At 39.3% G+C, this 23,199-nt stretch overlaps 1 protein-coding gene across 1 annotated transcript; it reads right to left on the reverse strand.

The window, feature by feature from the left end:
- Positions 1 to 2,661: 2,661 nt before the first annotated feature.
- On the reverse strand, positions 2,662 to 8,746 carry LOC109035272 (uncharacterized). Its single transcript, XM_019048844.2, has 4 exons — positions 8,092 to 8,746; positions 5,473 to 5,529; positions 4,719 to 4,901; positions 2,662 to 3,810 (listed from the first exon to the last, which is right to left on the reverse strand). The coding sequence occupies exons 1-4, from the start codon at positions 8,159 to 8,161 to the stop codon at positions 3,761 to 3,763; spliced, it is 360 nt and encodes a 119-aa protein (XP_018904389.2). The 5' UTR covers positions 8,162 to 8,746; the 3' UTR covers positions 2,662 to 3,760.
- Positions 8,747 to 23,199: the final 14,453 nt, after the last annotated feature.

Genomic DNA, 23,199 nt, shown 5'->3' on the forward strand with positions numbered 1-23,199 from the left:
GATGTTTGGTTTCCTAACCAGTCTGGAAGTCCATTCACCTGTCTGAGTTTAGGCGTAGCGGTCAACCTGCCAGTTCCCAACCGGCCGGTGTTCGCCGGCCATTTCGCGAGAAATATCCACAGTTTTCCTTCTGGGCGCGGGTTTAGCTCTAGACAATGCTCAGACGAAATTTAGCAATTTCATTAAAAAAATTCGCCGACGGAAAAGTGTGAGAGAACCTCACTCTCAGCCGTAGACCGTTCGACGCTCCCGGCTGAACACGGACCGTGAAATCGATTCCTAACGGAATGTTATTGATACTTAAAATATTTCATAACTTTAGCGTCTCCCGCCGCGTGACTAGGCTTCACCCAAATATTATTGACCTTCGTTTGAATGTTAAGCAACGTTGCCGAGCGGGTGAAAAACACGGGAAAAATGGATTGCTGCTTTAAGGTCATTCGATGGACGCCATATTTTGTGTCAGAACGGCATGCGATATATCGCATCAATTGGTTCCATTTTTTCAGCTACTCGTCATTTTTCTCGAATTTTGAGATCGCAATTCTGTCGTCGGGAGACTAAAGCATTCATTTACCAATTTTCACAAAGAAATTCAACGTAATAAAGGTGTGATTTTTTCAGAGAGAAAATATCGCATTCGAGTGCAGTTTCGATATGAGTATCGAATGCGATGTTTTCTCTCTGAAAAAATCACGCCTTTATTCCGTTGAATTTGTTTGTAAAAATTGGTAAGTGAGTGCTTTAGTCTCCTGACAACAGAATTTTATTGCGATCTCAAAATTGGAGGAAAATGACGAGTACCTGAAAAAATGGAACCAATAATTGATGCGATATATCGCATGCCGTTCTGACACAAAATATGGCGTCCACCGAATCACCTTAAATAATATGTCCGACACATTCCAAATGTATTTCCAATATTGGAAACTTTAATCACGGGGGTGGTTAAATTAGCATTTTTTATCGTGCAATCTGCATTGAAACATGTAGGACACTCTTTTAAACTACAAAATTGTTAAATCGGCAATACCATTATTTTCCCGTGAATTTCAGAGTTTTCCTGACGGATGATTGAAGATTTGGAAATTTGAAACCCAGTATATCGTCATCGAGCGTTGCTGAAATCGTGCATGCTTCTGTATGTGAAATAACCTAAAGACTCTTTCTTTATAAACTTTTCATCGGCAAATTCGCTCTTCTTATTATTATTTCTATTTCTAGACTTACTATGCTTGAGCCACTAGATTCCCATTAAATAGGAGACATATTGCCGCTACTCTAACGTATTTTCTCTCCTCGATATTATTTCTATTTCCAGACTTGCTATTCTTGAGCCACTAGATTCCCATTAAATAGGAGACATATTGCCGCTACTCTAACGTAAATGCGTATTAAGGTAACGCACACATTAAAGGGTGAACTTGGCAATACTGCCTATGAAACGGAAACGCACGGATTGTTTCCGGCTGATCGGGGCTCTGCGGTGAACCCTTTCAGCAATGCGGCCCATTTGCAACAGTGTACTCTCTAGTGTGGAAATATTTGGCGCGGTTTTTCAGGACTGCAATCAATAGCGAGTATTTGCAATTTTTGCGGTCCGAGTGCGGGACAATTGCAAGTTTAACGCTCGAACGTTGATTCGCCCGTGCGTGAACGCAGAATGCGAATAATGTATGAAAAATGAGTAAACTGAAGTGCTAAACCATCGGAACAATTATGGCATCCTGTGAACCGATCACCAATAACTTGGCGGTTGTTACTTGGACTAATTCAGGAGACACTAGCCAAGACACATATCAAGACCACGCTAGGGAAAAGAGATTGAAATTTTGGTTTCTCCTATATGACTTAATGTTTGAGATGAAGTTCAACACCTATTCTCACGATCAAAATATTATCCCCGGCTCAAAAAATATGACAGGAGAAAAGGTACGCCTCGTGTAAAGCTGCAACCTTTCCATAACTCATTTTTTTTCTAAAATGTGACTTGAGTCCTGATTGACTCAATCCAGAAAGACTATTTTTTTTTAAAAAAAAAAGCACCATTATTTCTGGCTCACATGGATAACACCGTAAAAACCCCAAGTTTTCTAATTCAGATGGGTACTTTTATGGATAAATCAGATAAAGTCTTCCTTTTTTGTAAAATGGTCCAAATGATCAATGCACATATTCATAGATTTGAAAATATGCATATCCAAAACCTTTACAGTGTGATGCATGTACGTGAATTTACGAAAATTCATGTGGGATCGTCTAAAAGACAAAAAAATTTGATGCAATTTTCCCAGGACAAAGTCAACTATTAAATTGGGTTGGAATATTTTATTAGGATATGAAAGAAGGTTTGCAATATCTTCAGTTTGATCATTTTGCTTTAAGGCAGAAATTTCAAAAATGCGATACAGTTTCAAAATTTTGCTAGATTATTTGATCTACGTGCCTTTCAATAAATACCTTAAAGCTCAGGTAAAAGCTAGTGCCATGCCAGCGAGAAAAAATTCGCCCCACCCCCACTCAAAAAAATTTTTAACGCGTTGGTTTAATGATTGTCCTGAGAAGTCTCGAATTTTTGCCATGGAAACCAGGATAGACTCATAATACGCTACGTTCAACGATAAAAATAAAAAATAAAAATACATAAGTTTTGAGCCAGTTTATTGTGTAATTCAGTGAAAATGTAAGGAACATGCTAAAAGCAACTAATGAGATTAGAGATACAAATTAATACCCTCTCCACATGGGTCGAAGCATGATAACCTTTAGTTATTGCTGAAGTAATGCTACTTAATTTCTCGGCATATTAAAATACAATTAAAATAAATAGGCATCTTGAACTGCAGTCTTCGTGATATTAATTCGTTCAAATACATTTGTTCAGAAATACAAATAAGTCAGTGCTATCCCAGTGCTTTTATTGTGAGTCAATACAATCCTTTCAAGAATTTTTTTTCGAAGGACACATTTCAAGGGATGACGCTGGCTTGACTTATTTTAATCGCTGGAATCAGGGATAAAGCAATTTATACGTCCAAGCGTAACAGAATGTATAAAATTTACACTGGGTATTACGTTTTGCCTAAAATATGAATTTAAATAAGGTCTTTCTTTGGAATAACTTGAAACATTACATGGAACATCAAAGACTGATTTAATAATTATATTACATTTCGCAATTAGGAACTACAATTTTTGGTTCATCTGTATGCAATCAATTTAGTGTATAGGAAAACAGATGGCATATACGTTGTTTTTAAACTGAGCCAGAATTGGTAGTTCCTAATTGTAATGTGTCGTTCAAGTCTCTAACGCGTGAGGTGTCTATCTTAAAATGAGAATTATTGTATGGAGACTAGATAGAGATATCGAAACGGGAATGATATTCGAAATAATAAGCTTCAGTCACGTTTAACGTTTGAGATCAAATAGGTACAAATCCGCTAAATCCTAAAAGATACACATGGACTGTATTTTGCAATTTGGAACTATAAATTCTGGCTCATTTGAAAAAACACTTACGTGCATTGGGAAACTAATGGCACATACGTTGTTTTTAAACCGGGCCAGAATTTACAGTTCCAAATTGCAAAATGCAGTCCAAATAAAAAGGGACGTTTTGAACGTTTTCTTCGGGGATATCTCGTAGACACACCATAAGTTTTGGGCCAACTTTCTGTTTAGAGGCATGGAAACTGATGAAAAAGTCCTTTCCATGACGAGATCAACATTAATAAGTTATGATGTGCTCCGAAATTTTTCAGCGCTTTTGTATCCAACGGCAGTCTCCATCGTGTACTTGGTAGTATTCTGCAATAAAAAACATATTATTAATTATATATGAATATAAGTAATACGTTAAATATTAGAGTATATTTGAAAGTAAAAACGGTTCTCCATTTTACAGTATTATGTACTTTTAAAGTGTAGGTATATTGAATTAATGGCTCATTCTTAAGTTCTCTCTCTTGTTTTTCATGCCTGTCGTGTTTTCCAACTTCCCATAGCTACCTTTTAGAGTATACTTCGCACACTCTGTTTCAGAATGTGCTCTAGTTTTTATTCCTTTTTGTAATCTTCCTATTCATCTTTTTACTCACAATAATAATTTAAGGGTCTTGTTGTGTGCATGTCGTGTGCTTTCCGAAAAAGCGGTTCCCCATTTATTAACGTTATTTTGACTTTTTGCAATTAAGAACTGAACTTTCGGGCTCATCTGCATAAGTGCTTATGTTTATACGTAAACTAATGGTGCCTACGTTGTTCCTAGACTGAGCCAGAAATCTTAATTCCAAATTGCAAAAATCAGTCCATTTTCGTAGAGACACTGAGAAGAGCATGCACTGGAAAAAACACATTGGATCTAAATTCCAGACTCTTGAAAACATTGACAAGAAAAATTACTCTTGATTCAATCAGATTTTTGCTTAAATCAACAGAAATCCGCTCAAATTAAGAGGCTTGGTTCTTGTTTTAAGCAAAAATCCGATTGAATCAAGAGTATTTTTTCTTGTCGATGTTTTTAAGAGTCTGGACTCTAGATCCAATGTGTTTTTTTTTCCGGTGTGATAATGACCACTGAGTCGTTCGGTTCACCAACAGGACCAACTCAAGATCAAGTTCGACGAACTTGATTTTGGAAATCGCTCGTGTTCTGTCCATCACTTTTCATTTGTCAGAACACGGGGAAATGGATTGATATTCCGAAATTGACTTACGGGCTTCGCTGCTGTAAAAGTGGCATTGGTTGTGACACCTAAGATGGCAGCGGCTTTTGAAGGGTAAATATTGGCCGAGAGCACCTCTCGCACAAACTGGTTCGTGAATGTTCCGACACTGATCCGCGCAAATTTTGCAAAGGTTTCCGTCCCGATCAACGTCCAGCACTATTGGATACGGGCCTGAAATCAAGGGTTTTAGAGTTAGAATGGTTGCTTAGTGAAGATGATATTGTTACCCGAATTGATTTTTTTTTTAAAACATCGCTCACCTCTTCCATCTCAATACGATTGAACTTGCTTACAACTTTTTAAGAAAGAAAGACTTCGTATGACAAAGAGGAATCGCACATTTTTTTCTGGAATAATGTCGATTGGTATTTATTTAGGTGAAATAAGAGTAGAGCCGAAAAAGTTTGCTCTGACTTAATGAGAATTTGGTACTTTGTAAATATTTGACTAAAATAATTATTAAACAACTAAGTGAACTGCGTTTGAATTTCGTCTCAATGTTATCTAGGAATTAAGAATAATAAATGAATATGGCTCTTGCATTATGTTTACCAATTTATTTTGGTAGGAAGCAACAAGTTCTTATCAGAGGTAGGAGGGGGGACTCATTCGGTAAAATTTTGTCTTCATCTTAAAGGGATGATGAAGAAACTTATTAGTTGTCGATATATCTAGGGCGTAGTCATAATATTTCACGGATAGCCAACCAGTTTCCTAAGTGTACGTAATTAGGTGGTGTTACCTGGAAATTGTGGTTCAGCAATGCAGGGTCCACGATATAAAAATATGTGCGGTTGCTCTGGAAAGAAGAAACAAGTAATCAATGATCGATATTAAAATGTCACCTATCCTCGAAAATGTACGCAAAAAAATGCCTATACTTTTAGTAATTTTAGGATTAAATCCAGCAAGCTCTTGGAGCATTGAATCAACGGTCCGCACCAGTCTTTCAAAATTAGGGAAGCTTTCGAAAACTGACCAATTAAATTAAAATTTTGAGTTACACAACAAAAAAAGAGTATTTTCAATGTAAACTGTTTATGATATTGTGTTACCTGCTTCACATAAAATTTTAAATACACAATCCAACCATATGAAGAAAATTCATTTTTCCCCTTCGATACAATTACTTGTATTTATAGATGGAAATTGAAACCTCCTCGACATTCCCGTTAATGAGCAGGTAAAATATGTAGTACGAACGACGGAAACTAAGTTCGCGTCAACACTGCATGAGCGCAGTGCACATGGCGAAAACTTTGAAAATCAATTCGCAGGCGGGAAATTAATTTTCGTTGACATAGGGTAATACAAAGCAGACAATGTCGAACTTTTATTTGACTTAAATAAACTAATTAAATTTGTTAACTTCACTCCTCGCATAGAGATTAATTTTAAGAGTTCCGGAAAGTTCCACGTACCACGCGTAACATGTTTCCATGCTAGAACAAACAGTGCATAATCTCAACTCGGAGTGTCTATTCATTTTCGACTTACGGTAAATTAATTTTTCAAGCTCGCTTTCAATGATACCGTACATTTGTTTCTTGTGCGGTATTCTGTGCGCAGGATCGTATATGTATAATATTCCGACGACGTTCCTTCGTTTTCCGTAGAAAGGAACGTAAACCCATTCAAAGGTGCAAAATTGACTCTAACAATTCAATTTTTCTTAAGAATGTACCTGCGCAATTCATTCTCAAAATTTTTCTGATTTTTGCAAGATACCCAACGATAAATCAGTGAAATTTTGGCCACGAATACTCAAGATTCCCCTGGTAAAAATGGAATTTGCGAGGGGAAATTTGACAACAATGTAATGTATTTACGTTCTTTGGTGTGGGGAACGACGATTTTTGCAGCGTATCTTTTTGAATTTATCACCATATGTTAAAGTTTCTTGCCCGAATGCACCGAGAACTTCAGGAAACTCCTCCGTTTTTCAGGAGACTGTTAACTCTTGAAAAGAAACCCTTTTGGTGCCGCCCATATTTAACGTAATTCAGCGAGCGAGACTTGAGGGAGGGTTGAAAGGTGCGGTGGGGGGTGGGAGGTTATGCAGGACGGGAATTTTTCCGGAATCGTAAATCTCTGGATGCAAACTTGACCCGTCAATGGGACTTTGACGACGTTTTAAGACGCAAAAACTTCGGGTAGCTTCTCATCACAAAGTTCTAAGAGTGCAACGACTTTTACAGTTTACAGGTGGGTAAGTGGAAAAGCCACTCCCGAAATTAAAGCAGGCCATGCGGGACGGTGGATGTGATGCCAACTCATGGTTTCAAAATTTCTCCGAGTTTTTCATTTTTCCATCCCTAACCATCACAGCGAGTTGATTCTGTATTTAATATATGTAGAAAAAAAGTATTTCAAAATTTAATTTCAGAATTTTTAAAAGTTTACTTTTAAAATTCGTCGTAATCCAGATGGGAGAATGTAACTCCATTCCAAATTTATTTCAAATTTTAATTTTAGACTTTTTACAAGTTTAGTTTTAAAATTCGTCGTTTCTCCTACGAATTAACGTAACACCATTCCAAGGTTGCAAAATTGGCAACAAACAATTGCATTTTTTACAATATATATATCTGTGAAATTGTTTTCCAAACTTTTTTTGATTTTCTTATGAGATCGAGAATAAAATCAGCAAAATTTTCAATTAGGAACCCCCGAGGTTTTCCTGGTGAAAATGCAATTTACGAGGGGAAATTCGGCAACATTGAAATGTAGCTATGAACTTCTATTTCTGGGTCATACGTGCAACCACCTATCTGAATTGGGAAACTAGACGCACATGCGTTGTTTCTGAGAAGAAGTAGACACGACTTCTCCCCAATAAGGCCCAACTTTGCAACGGATTTTAGTAGACCTTTGTTTGCTTACCATAACGTAGAAATCGATGGCTAAAGTGCAAAACCGCGTATCTCCGTCGCGGTGTTTTAAAATCTCTGCTGATATTTTATTTTATGAAGAGAAGCAAGTCAAGTATACAGCTTGAGACTTCCACGAAATATTTTGCCAACATAGCAGGAAAATCAACGCAATTTTCAAAATAAGGAAGTTGACTAGTTTTCCTCAGAAAAAATGAAGTTTAATCGCAGACAGAGATACGCGATTTCGCACTTTTGCCATCGGAATGTACATTCCTTCTCTCGCCACCAACTTCTGCATGTATTCTATATTGTGTACTTACTCGTGTGCTTTCTTGTGTACTTACTCGTCCTCTAACTTGTGTTCTTACTCGTGTGCTTACTTGTGTACTTATTGGTGTGCTTACATGTGTCCTTACTCGTGTGCTTACTTGTATACTTACTCGTGTGCTTACTTGTGTACTTACTCGTGTGCTTACTTGTGTACTTACTCGTGTGCTCGTAGCAGCGATTCTCACAGTCAAAGTGGCACCAGCTATCGAAGGTAGTTCGTCGGCCCATTCGCTCGGCGCAAATCGGGTAGTAATCCGGCCGAAGTCTGTCAATCGCCGGGCAGTAGGCACAGTCACAGGCCCATTCCGCCGGCCCTAGGGTCGAACCGCCACGTCGCACTGGAGGGACGCCTCCGACCCCTACCCCACCGTAGCCGATCCCGGGTACGAAACTCGCCTGAGCCGTTACTGCAAATGAAAAATAGAGCTGACATAATACCGAAGTAGAGAGAACGTAGATGAATATCACACTCCGTAAACACCCTCAGGGTCCAAAATATGGCGGCGACTTTTGACGGGAGGGATTGTTACCAACATTAGACACTAAGCACTTGTCGCCAACCTGGCCATGATTGAACTTCATTTTGCAAATGGGAATCTTTCTGACTCAATTTAGAAACAAAGTATGTACCATTAGTTTCCCTATGCACATAAATGTTATTTACAGAAGAGCCAGAAATTGTAGTTCCCAATTGCGGAGTCAAGCCCTATTGAGATCAATGTTGACATTTTTTTTTCGAATTTAAGGGAGAAAATTGATTTGAAACATAGTGTACACGTCTTAGTGAGCACCTGATTCCACTGAAATTTACCATTCGATAGGTATAAAAAAGCCAACCAACTCGATCTCTTTAAATAATTTACTTGCAGCATCTGACGTAGCCTCATACTGCCGAAATTGTGCAAGCCAATCAGAATTGGATCCGATAGTGTCCGAACTTTCTTTTACAAGATACTGTAGCCAGAATTATTAAGTCCTCTCAGCTTATGGAAGCTTGAACTTGATTTAAAGAAACTGACCCATGTCAGCCCTCTCATTGACCGAGAATGTAAGATTTGATCATTTTTCGAATAATCACTTTTATGCGGAATTGAACAGAGTAACAATACCCTTACGACGAAGGGTAAAAAAGTAAAAGGGGGAAAAAGTTGATATCCCTACACTTAGAAGGGATGGATTTTCAAAGTTCAGCCACCAGTAACGCCTGTTAATGCATCAATCGTACCTACAGTCGTGTTCTAATGGTTTCAACTTTTTATTCACTTTCGCGCGTTTTTACCTTTAGTCGATTTTATATAAATGGTGATGTTGGCTCAATACTGGTTGATATTAAGTGACTTCCTTTGATAACTACATAGATAGGTGAAAAACATTGTGTCCTACTTACCATCACTAACCAGCACTGGAGGGAGACAAATTTCACTTCGGACCAAAGCATATCCTGAGCAAAAATGAACAAGAACAAATTAATATGATCATTTTTTCACTAAGGATCAATACTTTTGCCTGAGGACCAAGTCAAATTAACTACATCCCGGTCTCATATTATCACAGATTGCAACATTCTAGGATATATGCAAACTAACCACGTTCACTCAACATGCGAGAAACATACATACATATATAAAATTGTGGATTTTGAAAATGTTTGAAGAGGATTATAGCATTTACATGTTGACAATTTGGTTTGCCAGTCATAGCTCTTCGGTCGTGCTTATATCTTTGAAGCACTACAAGGTGACCAAAATGTGAGACAATGCAATTTCATCCCCTCAATTCATCGTCTTGCGCAGGAATTCTTTTTTTGAGATCCTCCTGCGGGCTGATCATTGAAATTGATACACAAAAGAGATAGATAAAGGAGGCAAGGACAAAATAGAGAGATCCTTTTGGTGAAGGCGTGTGTAGTTGTAATGAACACAAGAGGTAAGTAATCGCTTACGTCTATCGGTGAATCTATCTAAATCTTGTCTAATCGGTAAGTCTTTCGCTTTATCCATCAATTTCAATAATCAGCCAGCTGCCGATGCAGTCTATGTATACGGAGGGAAAAACTCAACATACTTACTTACGGATGTGCTGCACATGTTGAAGCAAATGAGATGACACTCGGAATTGAAGGTGCGTGTCTGGCCGTAGGTGGTCTGTCCGCAGACGGTGGGGGCGCCCTTTTCGGCGCAGGGGCAGGGGCAGTCGAGGGGGGCGCCCTCCTCCTTCCCGGTCTCGGCGGGCCCCTCCCCGGCGGCAGCGCCCCCGAAGCCTGCCTCCGGGTCGCCCCCGATGAGCTGGTCGGACGGCAGCGGCGAGGATGACGTCAGCGTGTCGTTGTCCCCCCGCGAGTCGTCGCCCCCCTCCTCGCGCCCCTCCACCCCGCCCCCGAACTCGCTCCCGTACGGGTCGCCTGTTTCCTCGTCGCCGGATATCGATACTGAAACACATAAGTGAATAGATCGTATTCGATAAATCAAACGGGTGAGATTGTATCGATATCGATTGGTTCAAAATATAAACATAGCCTCAAAAGTCAATTCAGAAATCTGAGGAAACGGGTCTTTTGTGACAGATTTTGTATTCCTTTGAGTACCAAATGCCAATGCAAAGTGAAATTATTAGGAATTTTCTCCTTTTCAGCTTTTACAACTTAAATCCTGGTTTGAGGTTATGTTCCATTGTTTTGAACCAAACGATACATCGAACCACTATCGAATACGATCTATTAAGAAGCTTTAATCAAAATCTGTCTGAAGTTCACGTTAAACGTGTAGATACACTGAAAAAAAGCTACGGGCTATATCGACGGTGTAAGTCGGCAATCACATAACTCGGTTTGCGACGTAGCGGACTTCCTGTCATACTGTATTTTTAACGGAAAACTACTCAACGGCCATTCTTTAAAATCGTCGTGATTTTTACTCACTCTGAAAATTCTGCAAAAACTTCAAGGAATGATGTCAATTTGTTCTCCTTTAAAAAGATAACGTAGAGGCGGAGATTTTCGGACACCGCAAACGAGTCATGTGATTGCTGACTTACACTGTCGATATAGACAAACCGTCCGTTCCGGGCTCAGAGGCCGAAACTTCTGGGTGCTGGAGCCGTAGCTTCGAATTCTCCGGGTGATGCGCCCAGAACTTTCCGCGTCTGGGCCCGAAACGCGGACGGTATGTCTAAGTACGACTTCCACGGCCGGAGTTTTTCTTTCAGTGTAGGTAATGATATATTTGAGATCTGGGAAAGCAGGGCTATTTTAACATAAAAATACTCGATGCGTTTTGCCGGATATTTCCGGCATTTTCAATCGGGAAGAGGCTGAAATTGGAGTGCATCAATTTCTGAAGCAGATGCGATGATGAATTATGAAAAAAAATCTGAGGAAACTGAACTAAATAACAACAAAACAAAAACAAGACGATTTGTCAGAAATTTCTGAAATATTCAATCGAAACAGAAGCTAAAAAAAAGACCGCACCAGTCACTGAATCAGATTACAAAGCACAAGTGAAAAGATAGATAGATAGATAGATAGATAGATAGATAGATAGATAGATAGATAGATAGATAGATAGATAGATAGATAGATAGATAGATAGATAGATAGATAGATAGATAGATGATGAATGTATGGATGGATAAAGAGAATGATAGGAAGATGGAAGTACAGATAAATTGGAAGGATTAAATAATAATATACTCTTACGAGTTTTAAGGCTTGGGTGTCGTTTTAAAAAAGAAAATCTGTTGAGAGCCGATTTAAAAGAGCGACAAAACTCAAACGATTCAACGAAAAACTAGCAGAGTGTCATTTCTCCGCCGATCTGCAGAACCCTAGCCATCAATGCAGTGAATTCCTCAAACGTACAAAACCAATTAATTACATGCTAATATCACCATGAACATTTCAATATCATCACAGGTCTATTTTCTCCTCGATAATCAATCTCGATGGTGAAGCACTAATCCTCGATTCCGGCCTGGAGCCTTCATCGCGATCCCCAAAAATATCGGAACCCCCTCAAATTCGGAAGCTTAGATCCGTTCCGTTCGCCCTTGGTCAGTCGCTGTATGAATCGTTGTCGACGCTGCCAAATTTCGGTAAAAACAGTTTGTTTCAGTTGTTTGTGCACCGATGAATTCGATGCAACGTTCATCATAACGCCTGGATACAACTATTCGCACTTAAGTGTTGCCTACATTGCATACACGCCCAGTTGAAGGCGTTTTGCAAATCCCACCTTGATATACTTGATTAATGACGAATTGGACAGAATTTCGCCTCTCAAAACTGCTAGCATTGCAATATTACTTAGATTGGGTACCTACTATCATCTTAGAGGGAAACTCGCGGGCTACGTCCCCAGACCGCTTCGCGATCCAACCCACTCGAAGCGCTTCGCGTTTACGCGTTTCTCTTAAAGAATTTTCTATTACGCAGCATAGGAATGCGTCTCAGACGCTACGCCTTATTCTTATGATTTTATATTGTAGAATAAGACATGAAAAGTCAAAAAAAAGTCTGTTTGAATACCCTAGGAAACGTTGATAAAATGAAAAAAGTAACCTGATTTCATTTACTGTTCTGCTTTTAAATAATTGATTGTGAAAATTGAAGTTGAACTATCTTTGCGCTGTTAGAATGCTAGTATGGTTCTTTTCTGCATAAAGTTGTCCGATTTGTAGATTACGCACACCTCTGCCGCGCTAGGGAAAAACGTCGCATGAACCTTCAGGCGTTGCCAAATTTCCTTTCATAAAACGCGAATTTCCTGGTAAACTTATGACTTTTTTCCTCTCAATTTTTTTTTATACATTGTTTGCAATATCGGCTAAAGATTCAGAAAATTTCAAGGAGAGATATTCAAACTCTCCTAAAAAATAATTATTTTATCGAAGTAAATTTGGCAACTCCCGAAGCTTATACGGCGTTCTTCCCCAGCACGGCAGACTTCTTCCCTGCACATCGATAGCCAAAGTGTGGAGCCACGGAGCTCCGACTTCCTGCAGTTCCTGCCATACTTAATATTTGCTTTGAAAAACTCTGTAACGTAATTTCCTGAATAGTTCCTGGGTTTCTTCTTTATTAGCAAAATTATTAGCAAAATACCCTTTAGAAATTTAAAGCTATATAGTTGACTTGCTTCTCTTTTGGAAAATAAAATAGGAAGGGAAATTTATAAACACCGTAATTGAGATAAGAGCTTTCCCACTTTGGTTTTCAACGTGCTACTGCATACACTTCTTTAATACGTCAATATTATGAATAAAATGACACCGATGTCGTTGGGCCTGATCGGGCCGCACAGCTTGATCACGGTGCGATGCCACTGCTGGCACCGATGAGCAACGTCCGTTGTTCGGTGACGAAATCTCACCGAAAATCCAACGGGACCGCAAGCGGATCGAAACGCGACGCCGCGCCGCACCGGATGTTGTCGTTGGATGTTGGATTAGACATCGTCGCTGACATTGAAACGGGACAGTCGGGATTATTGGCTCATCGCCGACCGGGCAGGGAAACAATCACACTAATCTCAGCGCTAATGCCCAATGAGCAATGGACCCGACAATGAAGAGATGATATCACACATTCCGGGGAAGTTCAACGTACTTTACTGGATCCATGTTATGAGTTGTGTGCAATTAGACTCTGATTCAACTCTGCTTAGCCTTGGTTTGCCTCAAAATGAAGGAGTAGTCTTAGAGCTGTATTCAAAGTCGTTCCTTCACGGGAAAAATTACATTGCTGATTTAACAATTCGATTGCTGAAAAAAGTGACTGAAATGTTTCAATTTCTCAGCAAGATTTTACAAAAAAAAATGATGCTGTAGCCACCCTCGTGGTTAAATTAATTTACAATCGTGGTAAAAGTAGCATTTTTTTTTGTGAAATCTATGTCAAAATATTGTAGTCAATTGAATTGTTAAATCAGCAATTCAATTTTTTCCGTGACAGCTACTCTCTTTCAGGAAAATTGTCGGAACAATTAGAAGAAAAATATTATCAACTTTCCCAGTAATTTCATATTTAATCGAAGCAAACTTGGCAACGTCTGAAGGTTCATACGGCGTTCTTCCTTAGCACGGCAGTATTGGTTTACCTTACCAGAATCATGTCTCTTTGCCCACCACTTCAGAGCATTGACAAAAGTCGGTTCCTTCCGGTAAGTTAGGTTCCTCCGAGGATCAAATGGACGCATTTCTGCCAAACGGAACTATGTGCATTATGACGTGAGCCCTGTTATGCATGTATTCTTATAGGTCTCGGGGCTCATGTCTTAATGCACATAGTTCCGGTAGACAGAAACACGTCCAAATAACATCGCCACGGCACGAAATACCCGAACCCGAATCTATCGACGTTAAACCGCGTAAATACCTTGTCTAACGAACCCTGATGCGCGAGAATCCTTACGAGCATCAGAGCTCATTTCCGGAAATGGACAAGGGGCTTTTAATTCATTTTTAAGCGCGCACGTTTTCCCAGGGCCACAAAGGCGATCCCGGGTCCCGGCGCTTGCATTAAACCAACAACATTTTAAGCGGCTTGTAAATGATATTTGCACATCTGCGCCGTTTCCCGTGACTTGCGACTAATGAAGCGATGTAAATTTCCGCGCCCGCCGCCCCGATGAGCGAGAACCGCGTAAGTCCCGCGGGGAGTACGCGAGTCGATGCGCGGTTTGGCGCCAACACCGGGACCGGGGTGAGCAAACTCATTTGCACCCCGGCGGGGCACCCTCTCCGCCCCGCGTGGGGGTAAATATTCTTTTTTCTATCTTTCCCGCCGCCACCGCGTTGAATATTCAGATCCGTGCGATGTTGCCGCTACTCGAAAAAAAGTCGAATATACTGAGGAAAACCGCCGTATGAGCCTTCAGACGCTGCTTTGTTCCCTTCATTATAAATCACTGATTTACTTGGAAAATAGTAAATATTTTCTCCCAAATTTTTCAGGAAGTTATGTTGACAATCTATCTTAGAAATCCAAGAATTTTAAGGAAATACATGCATGGCTTTCCTCAAAAATAAATATATTGTCGGGGGAAATTTTGCAACCTTTGAATGTTCATACGGCGGTCTTCCTCGGCACGGCAGTACTGGCGTGATGAGACAAAACGTGGAACAAAAATTCGGTTGCTTAATTTCTTTCAATAAAATACTCCTTTTTGGAAAAATAAAAGTCTTTGAAATTTTAACGCGCCTTAGATAAAATTCAGCTTTAAAATATATTTATTTTCTCAGAAATGTATCAACAATTTTCCATGACAATGCGGGTCTCATCAAAAGAAATTTGGCAACGTCTGAAGGTTCTTACGACGCTTTTCCACAGTACAGCGGTATATCCTGTTGGGTTTTTCGCGCGACAGTACCTCGGCCGCGATCGGAATCCGTGTATTTATCTGTCTAGCGAAGGAAAAAAACCATATGAACCTTCCGACGTTGCCAACTTTCCTGTAGTATATTACGAATTTAGGGGGACCTTATAGATAATTGCCTCCCAATTTTTCAGAGAACTTAATTTAAACTATACTCTACAGTATCTGAAAATTTCAAGATGAATATTTATAAATTCTCTCAAAAATACATGATGTTCTACAAGGAGAAGTTTGGCAACATCCGGATGCTCCTACTACGTTTTTCCTTAGCATCGTAGTTTTGGACCGATAAGCTGCGCTGCAAAGAGAAAAATGGCGAGGCGGAAGGGATCTCCAGGGCGAAATTTGCATAAAAATAATTGCGACGCCTTATGCTCCGGTCAAACACTCCGAGATATTAATTTATGACGGGTTCTGGATGCTGAATCAACGGTCCCGCAGTGAAGTTCATCTCGTTGCGAAGCTATCGTGAACGAACGGATTTTGGATTATCTCGCCACGAGGAGAGATAATTTTAGACAATGAAAGATCCAAAGAAAATATAACGAATCCATAATTATTTGAAAATATTTTGGGAGTAAATGGACGTATTTATGCCAGAAGGAACTATGTGCATAGGGTTTACGCGTAACATAGTTCCTTTTAGCATTAATACGTCCGAATGATTATTCGCGTCAGAGAAAGACTTCAAAACCTTTGCTCGAGGAGAGAAGCTGCCCCAAATTTTGAAAACGTTGTTTTTTATTTAAATATTTCGGCAAGATTTAAAAATTGCAATCGATAAAATTTTCTCTTTTTTTTTAATTTAGAAAAGGGATTTACTTTACGTAAGATGGATTTGGGCATGTCAGATTAATTTTGGCCTTTCAAAAATTCAAAACTCCTAAATTCTCTCAAAAGACAAGTTTGCTCTTTTTCGGGTTTCAAAATAGAAAGACCTCTTAAAATCAACCTCACGCACGTGATATGATCTATAAATATCACCCTCAGAAGTTGTTACCATAAAAAACCCGATTTGAATTGCCAAACTTTGGATGCTCCGGCATCCAATCAAAACGGTAGAGTGCCAAAAAAAGTTTACTCCAATCCACAATATTGGCTTATGAATTCTTCGTATTTAACTCTGGAACACCATTTGGTACTCTGCAAGACCGCGAGAGACTTGAATGCGCTGCTAGAAAAAATGACTTAAGAGCCGTGGACATAGAGTAACAGTAAACCAGTTGAGGAAATGTTTAACATCGAAGTTCATCTGACTTTTCGTTCGGCAGGAAGGTGTGCAAATTGGAAATCCCTCAATTCAATTCATCAGGGCGAAAAATTGGATTAAACCTCATTCAGTTTAAAAGTCTCCCAAGAGGAGTGAAATTTGGTGCCGAAGTTTATGTAGCGCCTAAAAACCCCGAGTGATATGACTGCAAAGTGAAATTAGTACCATAAAAGCGTATGACACTCCGGAAAAAGGATAGATTCCGCTTTGCAATAGTGTAAGTCACTCCGCAGGGAGACAATTTTCCGCTCCGCATTTGTAACATTCGAAGTTTAGGACAGAATTGCACTCCGAAATGTTTAACAGTGTAACTTAAAAAAGCCCCCGTGCTAAGTCAAATTGCGTCCGATCATCCGAAAGAATCTCAGAAATTGTCTGACACAGAATATCACTCTAAAATTGTTAACAATGTAAGATTGCTCCATCCTCCCTTTGTCTTGCCTCTCTATAGCTTTGTCTATCAGTATTGATTATCAGCCTTCATTAATCTAACAAAATAAAGACGAAAACGCTTCCGTTCATCCAAAAGACTCTCATCAGAAATCGTTTGACACAGAATTTCACTCCAAAATTGTTAACAATGTAAGATTGCTCCATCCTTTTTTTACCTTCTTTGTCTAGAGCTTTGCCCCTATCTTTATCAATAATCAGCCCTCATTAATCTATCAAAATGAAGACGAAAACGCCTCCGTTCATCCGAAAGCCTCTCAGAAATCGTTTGACACAGAGTATCACTCCAAAATTGTTAACAATTTAAGATTGCTCCATCCTCCCTCTCTATCGCTTTGTCTATCAGTATTGATTATCAGCCCTCATTAATCTATCAAAATGAAGACGAAAACGCCTCCGTTCATCCGAAAGCCTCTCAGAAATCGTTTGACACCGAGTATCACTCCAAAATTGTTAACAATTTAAGATTGCTCCATCCTCCCTCTCTATCGCTTTGTCTATCAGTATTGATTATCAGTCCTCATTAATCTATCTAAACGAAGATGAAAACGTCTCCGTTCATCCAAATGATTCTCAGAAATCGTTTGACACCGAGTATCACTCCAAAATTGTTAACAATTTAAGATTGCTCCATCCTCCCTCTCTATCGCTTTGTCTATCAGTATTGATTATCAGTCCTCATTAATCTATCTAAACGAAGATGAAAACGTCTCCGTTCATCCAAATGATTCTCAGAAATCGTTTGACACCGAGTATCACTCCAAAATTGTTAACAATTTAAGATTGCTCCATCCTCCCTCTCTATCGCTTTGTCTATCAGTATTGATTATCAGTCCTCATTAATCTATCTAAACGAAGATGAAAACGTCTCCGTTCATCCAAATGATTCTCAGAAATCGTTTGACACCGAGTATCACTCCAAAATTGTTAACAATTTAAGATTGCTCCATCCTCCCTCTCTATCGCTTTGTCTATCAGTATTGATTATCAGCCCTCATAAATCTATCAAAATAGAGACGAAAACGCCTCCGTTCATCCGAGAGGCTCTCAGAAATCGTTTGACACAGAATATCACTCCAAAATTGTTAACAATTTAAGATTGCTCCATCCTCCCTCTCTATCGCTTTGTCTATCAGTATTGATTATCAGCCTTCATAAATCTATCAAAATAGAGACGAAAACGCCTCCGTTCATCCGAGAGGCTCTCAGAAATCGTTTGACACAGAATATCACTACAAAATTGTTAACAATTTAAGATTGCTCCATCCTCCCTCTCTATCGCTTTGTCTATCAGTATTGATTATCAGCCTTCATAAATCTATCAAAATAGAGACGAAAACGCCTCCGTTCATCCGAGAGGCTCTCAGAAATCGTTTGACACAGAATATCACTACAAAATTGTTAACAATTTAAGATTGCTCCATCCTCCCTCTCTATCGCTTTGTCTATCAGTATTGATTATCAGTCCTCATTAATCTATCTAAACGAAGATGAAAACGTCTCCGTTCATCCAAATGATTCTCAGAAATCGTTTGACACCGAGTATCACTCCAAAATTGTTAACAATTTAAGATTGCTCCATCCTCCCTCTCTATCGCTTTGTCTATCAGTATTGATTATCAGTCCTCATTAATCTATCTAAACGAAGATGAAAACGTCTCCGTTCATCCAAATGATTCTCAGAAATCGTTTGACACCGAGTATCACTCCAAAATTGTTAACAATTTAAGATTGCTCCATCCTCCCTCTCTATCGCTTTGTCTATCAGTATTGATTATCAGCCCTCATAAATCTATCAAAATAGAGACGAAAACGCCTCCGTTCATCCGAGAGGCTCTCAGAAATCGTTTGACACAGAATATCACTCCAAAATTGTTAACAATTTAAGATTGCTCCATCCTCCCTCTCTATCGCTTTGTCTATCAGTATTGATTATCAGCCTTCATAAATCTATCAAAATAGAGACGAAAACGCCTCCGTTCATCCGAGAGGCTCTCAGAAATCGTTTGACACAGAATATCACTCCAAAATTGTTAACAATTTAAGATTGCTCCATCCTCCCTCTCTATCGCTTTGTCTATCAGTATTGATTATCAGCCTTCATAAATCTATCAAAATAGAGACGAAAACGCCTCCGTTCATCCGAGAGGCTCTCAGAAATCGTTTGACACAGAATATCACTCCAAAATTGTTAACAATTTAAGATTGCTCCATCCTCCCTCTCTATCGCTTTGTCTATCAGTATTGATTATCAGCCTTCATAAATCTATCAAAATAGAGACGAAAACGCCTCCGTTCATCCGAGAGGCTCTCAGAAATCGTTTGACACAGAATATCACTCCAAAATTGTTAACAATTTAAGATTGCTCCATCCTCCCTCTCTATCGCTTTGTCTATCAGTATTGATTATGAGCCCTCATTAATCTATCTAAACGAAGGCGAACCTACCTACAAGGAGGACGGCGACAGCGGTGGGCTGGAAAAACATGACGGGAGCGCACAGCACGGGATCCGGTCACCGACTTCACCTTGAAATGCGGAGTCACGGTCGCCGGGGCGCTTATATACCCCGACCCCGACCCCTGGCTCCCCCGCGAAACAAAAACCACGTATCTGCCAATAAACATACTGAGTAAATCTGCGGTTTATGACCCCAGTCTCAGCGGCAGACGAGCACAAGCCGGAATATCCGACTGAGTCAAAACAACGTATTTCTGAGAAAAACTAAGGGTAGTTATGCGGTTTTTGACCCCTGCTTCAGGGGCAGACGAGCACAAGCCGGAGTCAAAACAACGTATTTCTGAGAGAAACTAAGGGTAGTTATGCGGTTTTTGACCACTGCCTCAGCGGCAGACGAGCACAAGCCGGAGGATCCGGCTGAGTCAAAACAACGTATTTCTGAGGTAAACTGCAAGTAGTTATGCGGTTTTTCCTTTGGGGCCCGCGGCAGATGAACGATCTGGATCCGTGACGTCACCCAGGACCCGACACAATCGAAACCGTATTGACGAAGACACTGAGAGTACTACAATCGGATAGAAGGAGGAGCCTCAGGATGCCGCACAGTGGATCCAGTCAGTGGGAGAGGTCGGACAAAATTTGGAAACTTTAAACGCTTATAACTCCGTTTGCACAGGACTTTAAGGTTCTAAAAGTGGTACCATTGGTTGCCTCGTGAAATTTCCTTTCAGAACCAACCCTTGTTATTTGAAACATGACGAAATGAACATCAAAATTTGCAGTTTCAGTCAAAAGTTTCATGTCTGACCATTCTGATTGACTCGATCCACTGTGCGACGCAAAATTTGGAAAGTTTAAAAGTTTATAACTCTGTTTATACAAAACTTTGACGTCTTAAAAAAGGTTCCATAGGTCTCCTCGTGAATTTTTTCTCTCCAAGCACCATTTGAAATTCGAAACATGACGAAATGAACATCAAAAGTTGCAGTTGTATTCAAAAATGTCATGTCTGACCTTTCTGATTAACTCGATCCACTGCGTGCCGTAGGTGGGGAGCTCGGTATCCGGTGTTGTCACATTCCCGGCCAGACAACCCGAAATTAGACATCAATTTGCAACAGGCAACTAAAATTGTTGACCTATGTCCGTGAAAGTACATACCTGCAGAGAGAAACTAATGACATAGCATCACCTTCCGGCAAAAGTTTCACAAACGCCATGTGACGCGACGTTTCAAAATTTCATTTTATTTTTTCAGAAACATTTTTCAACGCAGCTGTCCGAAAATTTCACTGACTTTCATTTGTGCTGCCGATGAAATTCAGTGAAATTTCTACACAGATTCAACCGACAATTTATCTGTGCAAAAATAAATTGGCGGGGGAAAATGTTAAACGTCGCATGCCGCTTGTCATACTTTGGCCCGTAGATGACGATGTACGTTGCTCCTAAAATGAGCCAAAATTGTAGTTCTTTAATGCAAAATGTAGCCCATTTGATGGGCTGAAACGCATGTCGCCAAGGACAAAGCGGTGGTTGTTAAGGGGGAGAGGACTTCGATGGTTTCAGTGGCGTGGCGTGAATTGCGATCTATCGATTGTTATGCCATTTAAACCTATGGAAAAGGATCGATAAACAGGGCGTTCGGAGCGAACACCTTAATAATCGATTCTTTACCATAGGTTTAAATTACATAACCATCGATATATCGCAATTCACGCCACGCTACTGGATGGTATGTGAGAGCTAACCCCCTTGGGGATAGAGATGAATTTGCGACTCGATAAGCTTCAAGTCATTGAATGTAAAATAATGAGTACAGCAAATGTAAGTCTTCTCCCAACGATTCAGTAAACACATCATCATGAGGTCATGTTCTCTATAAACATCTCAACCACAAAAAAGTGTATAGTAGAATTTTCAGCATATTTTTAGCCATTAAAACTGAAACTTTTTTTAAAAGTCGCCTCCACTAAATGTGCCAGAAGATAGTTCTAAATTTTGGATAAATCACTAAAAATTGATATTTTTTGTAAAATTGTATCGCCTAATTTTACTCATTTTATAGGGCTAATACATCGGGTAAAAATAAAATACTGTTACCTATCTACTTTACCTTAATGTGATGGAGTGAAAGTTTATTCGATTGTGACGTGAAAATAAATAATTTCATTGAAAAATCAATTTCCAGCTATTTGAAGTATGAGGAAAAAATCTATTCAACAGTTGCTGGCGATCTTGCGATGCCGATTTGTCACAGAAATACCCGTCACTTACCCAAAACCCGCCCTCAAAAATTGGAGTATTCAATCGACGTTTCTTTTGATTTTAACAGAGCTGTCCCTATTGCGTACGTCGAATTTAAATTATGTCTTGGTTACTGCCGAGCTGAGAAGAAACGTCACATGTACGTTCAACAGTTCCCAAATTTCCTCCGATAAAAATTTCAGAGTCAGCTGAATTCAAAATTCAATCAGAATTTCATCAAACTGAGGCTAGTACTGCTAGTCCTTCAAACTTTCTCGAAGTCGTCCAAATTTATAGAATAAACTTTGAAGTTTCCCATCTCGCATCTAGGTATAGGTTTATGGTTTTCTAAACGAAGGAGCTTAAATGCATTCGAAAGTTGCAGAATTTACTAGAAATATTGCATTTTTTTTTCAAGATAACTCAACAACACCACGAAAATCAGTTGGATTTTTTGTAATATTGTATCATTTTAAACGAAAATAATCCAAGCAAACAATAAAAATACTTCAAAATGCTAAGTAGGTAACCGCTGACGCTGCAAGTTTGAAGAATTGTGTCACTGCGTTAAAGACAGTGCGGCCAGTGCGGCGCATAACGCATAGTAGCGCCTTACAAGACTGTAGGATACTTCGTGCATCGCGCACAAAACATAGTAGCGCCTTACAAGAATGCAGGATACTTCATGCATTTTGCGTAGGGACACCACTTCCGAGCATTGCAAACTGCGAGCTCGAGATTAGCAACGTTGGAATGCTTTGCACACGGCTAGACACGGATTTTTGACTGGAAAATGATGATATCAGTACATTAAGCAGCACATAGAAAATGCGAAAAATTCGAGTTTTCCCAAAACATTTGGTTACAAACCCTCTTTGGTAACTAATATTTTGAGTAGGATTGCCACCAAATCGTGCTGTGATACAAAAACTGTGCAAAATAAAGACGATACAAATCTGTAGAATATAAAGTAAAGAATATTTTTCTGAGTTTGCGTTCACTCATTAAAATTATTCCTGCCTAAAAACAAATAAATATTGTAAGATCCCATCTTCTACCGTTATCCTGATTTTAGCAATCTTTAACGTAAGCGAGTAGCCTCCAGGGTGTAAACAAAAATTTAATTTGGTATATATTTTCCTGATTTTTTCCTAATATCTTAAAGGGAGTATCCTACTTTTTCAAGCAATTAAACTGACACTTGATTGATTTTAAAAACCAAAACATTTAATTACTTGAATTAATTTCATTTTTGGATTTTCCTGATTTTTTTTTATATTTTAAGTGGAATTTCCTGCTTTTTGGAGCGAATAAACTGACAATCGTTCGATTTTAAAAACCAAAGCATTGAATGAATTAAATTAAGTATAATCAACTAATTGAATACATCACATTTATAATTACTGATCATTGATTGAATCGCTTTAGCATGTACTGAACTGGTTGTGGTTGAACACTATTTGACC

Source organism: Bemisia tabaci, chromosome 7, assembly GCF_918797505.1.
Source record: "Bemisia tabaci chromosome 7, PGI_BMITA_v3".
Lineage (NCBI taxonomy): Eukaryota > Metazoa > Arthropoda > Insecta > Hemiptera > Aleyrodidae > Bemisia > Bemisia tabaci.